This window comes from Benincasa hispida, chromosome 7, assembly GCF_027475165.1.
Source record: "Benincasa hispida cultivar pf3 chromosome 7, pf3_genome.v1.1, whole genome shotgun sequence".
Classification (NCBI taxonomy): domain Eukaryota; kingdom Viridiplantae; phylum Streptophyta; class Magnoliopsida; order Cucurbitales; family Cucurbitaceae; genus Benincasa; species Benincasa hispida.
Window position 1 is genome coordinate 34463977 of NC_143484.1, and position 6208 is coordinate 34470184.

Below are 6208 nucleotides of genomic sequence, written 5' to 3' on the forward strand. Positions count from 1 at the left end.
ACTGTAATCTTCAAAATTCAAGGCTTCGCCATAACATAAAGTATAGAACAATCCTCCTACCTCGACTCTCTGTTTAGAGAGAGGGAGTTAACATACACTACACTGAAAAGGACAACACAACAGAAACTGAAGGCTACAAAAAAGGAGTTCATCCTGAGAAGAAAACCACATCAAAAACCAAATACAAACGCTTAGAAAAGGAAACAATGCAATTCCAATTGTTAAGAAATGGATAATCAAAGATAAACAAAAGACATAGACAATAGAAAATTGACAAAGAAATTTACGTGATCCACTAATAGTGCATTAAATACATTCACAGACAGAATAAAAAAGCAATTTTATTGTTAGAGAGAAAATGTCAAATTTCATACTACATAGGCATCTCTAGGGTTGGAAAATTTATATAGTGTATTCCTCTAAATCATAAGACCAAAAACATAAAGTACGTAAATAACATAATTATGAAAACAACTCAGATTTCAAGGGCAAAATATCCAACGCAAATCAACATTTAATCCAAATTTAGAAAGGAGTAGAGTGAAAAGAGGTCCAGCCGCGTCGAAAATGAATCTAATGAGTATATATAAAGCGTAATCTATTATTGAAACAATAGTACAAATCTTAATATGGGGCCCCTTGTATCAATGCAAATGCTGAAATATGAAGTAATGAGGATAGGAAATCCCTTTAAATACATAAATTAGCTTCCAATCCTCCAATTCTTACAATAAATACTCTCTCTATGTATATAAATAAAAATAGAAAAGGAGAACTAAAAGAACAACAAAAAGGACGTGGTCACCTCAAGCCTAACATAAAACTTTGGAAACAAGTTACTCAATTTTCTTAACTAAAATTCCAGATAGGAAGTGAAGAACAGGAGTATCATGAAGAAAAATGCGTGTTACCCTCAAAATCTCTCCTTATAAGTTCAAGAACAAGCTCATTCCAGGTATCTACAGGACCTGGCATGCACCAGTGTAAGCAATCCTGTGGTGGTGGCTTTCCGTTTGGCCCACGTTTGGTGAGTTTATTTGGGTCAGTATTTCTGTAAGGCCCCGGATGCCCATCGTGGCGATACTCAAAAGCTTCTGTAATGTCCATCAGTTTTAGCCTTGATTTATTTGTCAACTTCTTAATTGCTGCATTGAAACCAGCTACCTGATTATCATGCATGATGTTAGTGAATTTATTTTCCACTCTTTCGCCTATGGCGAGAGGCCTTTCCTTTCCAGTACAGGATCCACCAGTATTCCAGGCCCCACCCTCATAGTGATCAGGAGAATAAGAACGCACAATCGTGAGTCCCGTGTAATTCGGGCTGGTGGCAAGAGAAGTAAGAATTGTTTCTACCGAAATTCGAAATGCCTCAATGTTGTTAACCTTCATAGGACGAGATTTATCGGGCCACCACAGCTGTCCTCCTACAATCTCATTATTTAGAACGTAAACAGACTGCTTGGCAAACCAGTGACCAGATGAAATGACAATGACATCAAAAGTTGGAATAAATTCCATGAAATTATCATCAGGAGCATCAAGGTGAAGTTTGACAACATCATCTGAAGCAAAATCTAAAGGTTCATTTGTTTGCTTTACAAGCCATGATGACCATATTCGAACAATCATCACTGAGGTTGACCTGAAATAATATCTTTGCATTCTCTTATTTCCCCTGTTTTTAGGAACTTCGACCTGTACACATTCAAGAAATTTTCAAATTAGCAAGACATTTGGTCTGTATGATCAAGTGAAATGCAGAGTAGCAAATAAAATACATTTAAAAAAAAAAACAAAAAGCACCCATAAAAACAATCTCAAACATTTTACCTCATACAACATACAATTTACTAGAATACGTTAAACACCACATATTTAGAAGAAAAAAGAAAAACCAACATATAAAGTTAGAATAGAAATCTCAAATCAGAGTTTTATACTTAAAACATTTACTTCTCTTATATATGAATTAAACATGCAAACTTAGACAAAGCACAGCTGTTCCTTACAGAAAAAGCTATGCTTGAAGTGTCAATTGCAGCAAAGTTGAGAAGTTAACAGCATGAATTCAGCTCTAAATTTCAGTTTAAAGCAATTTGATCTGTCAATTATCTACTTAAGAATCAGTGCTACTTTTTCCTTGACATTCATGCAAAACCCCATAAAACTTGGTATCAAGTCTAGTGCATTACACGAATTAAACATCTACATATTTGAACCATCTACGAAGAAAACACCCAAATACGGAAGCATGAATTCACCAGCATCCTCCACCCACTCGATTTCTCCAAGGTGAGTAATTATTTAATTTAATTCAATTCAATTCATTGCTTTCTCAAATTAACAGTCATAAAGAACTAGATCTAAAAGACTCTTCGTACAAAACTCCAAAAACACTCAAAAAGTACAAAATATTCAATATTCACAGCACCTTTCTCATAATACGATCAGACCCTTCGTCAACTTCCAATGCAGTCAAAAGAGGAAGATTGGAGGAAGATCGAATTCAATCAGAACAAAATTTAAAATTAGAAATAACCTGCCACAAACCGCACAATAATGACTCCATTTGGTTTCGAGCAACTGAGTCACCAATAAAAGCAAGTGTCTTCCCACTCATCAACTTCAGAAATTTCTTAGCATCAAATCTTGGGAGGTTACATTCAGAGGGCTTCCATCGCCAATTCTCATACTCCCTGTCTGGTCTCCCGTTGCCCTGGCAGTTCTGCATCTGTGACAGGACAGGGCATGAATTATTTTTATACAATGGTCCTGCAGAATCATAAACCCAACTTCCATGGTACAAATCACAGCCTGCATGATAGGACAGTAAATAAAAACAATTATAATCTTATTGGACAAGTTATTTCATGGCAGCGTCTTCTTATTGATTCAATAAGAGATATCCTGAGGATGAAGGCCTGTAGAGGCAAACCAAAGCAAGTAAAAATAGAAAGACAAAAAGAACCATCTGGGAAGATGCAATTGAATACAACTAACGAATGTGATATTCATTATACAAAAATCCTTACAAAACTAATATTATGTTCAAACATGAAATATGACTAGCTGAATTACTCGTTTCACATAAGATTTACCTAAATCTGATGCTGTGCTCCCATCAGTTGGCAGAGGATCTGAATCTGGTAAGTCATCTGATTTGACACCAACATTTTTAGAACCCGTATCTGTATCACTGGAATTGCTAACAGAACCTTTGGAAACAGATCCACCATTTTCACCATTTTCAACTTTAGATGTAACGATAGAAGTCTCTGACTCATCTTGTGAAGACAATTCTGAAGGCATTGTCCCTTCATCGCTCTTCTCCTTGGTTTCTGGAACAACAGACTGACTACTTGAATTCGTGGCACCTGGTGACTTGGACTTGGGCAACAAGCCCTTATCAATTACGTCTGAACTCTCATCACCTGCAGGCCTTTTCGAACTACTTTGAGGAGGTAAATTTGACTCAGATTCAAATTTCCTGTCAACTATACCCTCATCTGAAGAGGATTTTTTAGTAACTAGATCTAAATTGATATCATGGGCAGGAACAGTAGCACTTTGATTTCCTAGAGAAATTACAAAATCCAAATCCTTTGAACTATTAACACCGTAGAAGTACCCGCGCATGATAGAACCTATAGGGTAGGAGACTAAGAACCACGATCCAAAGATTAGGAACATAGCCAATCCTCCAACTGAAATGGCAATCCAAGAAATCGCTCGCGGATATACAGCCATTTGTGAACCCTTCCGCATGGCCCAAGTCATAACTCTCCAAATTATCTACCATGAACAGGTAAAATCCTCAGCTTCAAAACAGTAGGTACTTGGTAATCGACGTCCTTCCCATTAATACCAACAATTCAAAATCCCAGTTTTGACTTTCACTTTCTGGACAAGATTTAATCACAATCGTATTGTAGAATATGGAAGCGATCTGAGTGATTAACGCCCAAGTAAGATTTTCTTTAACGAACCTAAACATCAATCAAACACCATGGTATGAACAAAGATTGAAACAAAAATTGCGACAATGCAGGCTAAATTCAAAGCTAGTAATCGAAAAGGAAAACAAATTCATAGCAATAAAGTCAACACAAACGCAACAAAACGCGCAGAAACACACCGCCCAAAAATCTAAACCGAAATTCAATGAGGAAACGGGAAAAAGGGTAATATAAAAGATGACCCCATTATTGAAATTTCGCATCTACAAAGGAATCGAGTAAAGAAAGTAACAAGTACCACCAGAAAACCAACATTCAAATCCAATATGAGCATCAATGGAGCGAGATTTAGAATTGAAAGAACGTCAAAACAAGTTCCAGGGTTGATCATAAATCAGAAGAATTACCACAAAACCCGAGGGCAGAACACAGAGAAAAGAATGGCTGGAATCTCGAAATCTTTCCGTACAATTTACCGGGTGATTCGTTTCGGGAGTAGAAGGAGATGGAGGCTTCAGGGAAGGAATTTTTAGTTGAAATATTAATGATAAGTTGCTTATTATGCAGTGGCATATATATTTTTTTCTCTCCCAAGCTTTATTCCTTTTTTTAACTTCTTTATTTTATTTTTAAATTAGGGAGATTTTCAAATAACTTATTTATGATTTCAGCAACCAATAAATAATATTTTGCCATATTTGAAAATATTTTTTTTAATAGTTTTACTATTTAAAACAATTATTTTTAAATTAATTCAATGTCACATTGAATCAAAAAGTTATGGTTTTTGAATAAATAGGTTAGACAATCCACACAGATCAATTGAGCTAGTATTTATTAGCGACTAAAAGGTTTGCTAACATAACTATAATTTGTTAAATCGAGCGTAACTTAATTAACATTATAATGTACTAACTATGGTTTGAACCACCCAACCTTCAATTGTAATTTAAAAAAATGATATAAACTTGTACAATCAACTTAGAGGTTGGATCTTTCCACCATGTAAAAGGAAAAAGAGTCAAAACTATCATATTCTTTGAAATTGCAATATATATTTTTTATATATAAATGTTTGTGGGTGAAATTAATATTTATAAGCTTGATTTAGGGATTATATCACTTTAAACCTAAACTAATAATTGGAACTTTTAGGATTGTATCAATTTAAATCCTGAATTTTAGGACAGTATAATTTAAAGCCCAAACTAATAATTGTATCAATTTAAACCTAAATTTTTACAAATATATTAATTTAAATCCCAAACTTTAGTTTGACAGATATCACATAAAACATTTAATTTTTTCGATCAAAGTTATGTAAGTTTAGAAGTTTAATTGATAAAATTACAAGTCTTACACTATGTTTATCCATATAAAATATGATGAAGGTTTAAATTGATACATTTATGAAAATTCAGGATTTAAATCGATACAACTAAAATTCAGAGTTTAAATTGATGCAATAATTAGTTTGAGATTTAAATTAATACAAATTAAAATTCAAAGTTTAAATTGATACAATTATTGTTTAGGGTAATTCAAATACTAATTTTAAGGTAAGACATTTTCAAAATCTTCATTAATTCGGTGGTTTCAATAAAATAATGTCTTATACAACAAAATGGTCAATGCATGAGGTTCTGATTGATTGGCTTGAAAAAAAAGTATTTAAAAAAAACTCGTTTTTATTTAAACAGTTTTGATAGAAATTTATTAATAAAATATATTTGTAAAATTATTTTGAGTGGTTGTTAAATACTTCAATTTCTTTTAAAATAATTTTTTTTGTTAAATTAAATACTTAAAAAGTATTCCAAACATACCCTAAATTTAACCATAAAAAATTTTGCCAAAATTTACAAAATTTCAAAAAAAAAAAAAAAAAGAGAGAGAGAGAGAGGGAGAAACAATATAATGCCATTTTTCTGAAATTTTATCACTTTCATATCCCACACATATGTATCAATTTTATGAAACACATAAGAGGTACTTTTTTAATCATTTTTAGAGAATAATGGTTAAAATGGTAAAATTCTTTAAACTTAAGTTAAAATTGTAACCATCATCATAGTTTGAAGTACAATTTGATTAAATAGATAAATTATGACCAAAACCGATACAGTTTAGGTATATTTATTTCATTTTTCATAGCTAAAGCACTTGCAATTTATATTGTTAATAAACATACAATGTGATTTTAGGATTATTTAAACACATCATCACGTGATAACGTGCAAATCGTTGAC

At 32.8% G+C, this 6208-nt stretch overlaps 1 protein-coding gene across 2 annotated transcripts; it reads right to left on the bottom strand.

Annotated features, from left to right (window-relative positions):
* Positions 1-568: 568 nt before the first annotated feature.
* LOC120081893 (protein YLS7-like) lies at positions 569-4508 on the bottom strand. Of its 2 annotated transcripts, none has more exons than XM_039037070.2 (4): positions 4367-4508; positions 3102-3989; positions 2543-2817; positions 569-1698 (listed from the first exon to the last, which is right to left on the bottom strand). In XM_039037070.2, exons 2-4 carry the CDS (start codon positions 3778-3780, stop codon positions 889-891), a joined length of 1764 nt encoding a protein of 587 aa, XP_038892998.1. In that variant the 5' UTR covers positions 3781-3989; positions 4367-4508; the 3' UTR covers positions 569-888. The 2 variants fall into 2 exon arrangements, with proteins under 2 accessions (XP_038892998.1, XP_038892999.1); XM_039037071.2 differs by lacking the exon at positions 4367-4508 and adding an exon at positions 4258-4332.
* Positions 4509-6208: the final 1700 nt, after the last annotated feature.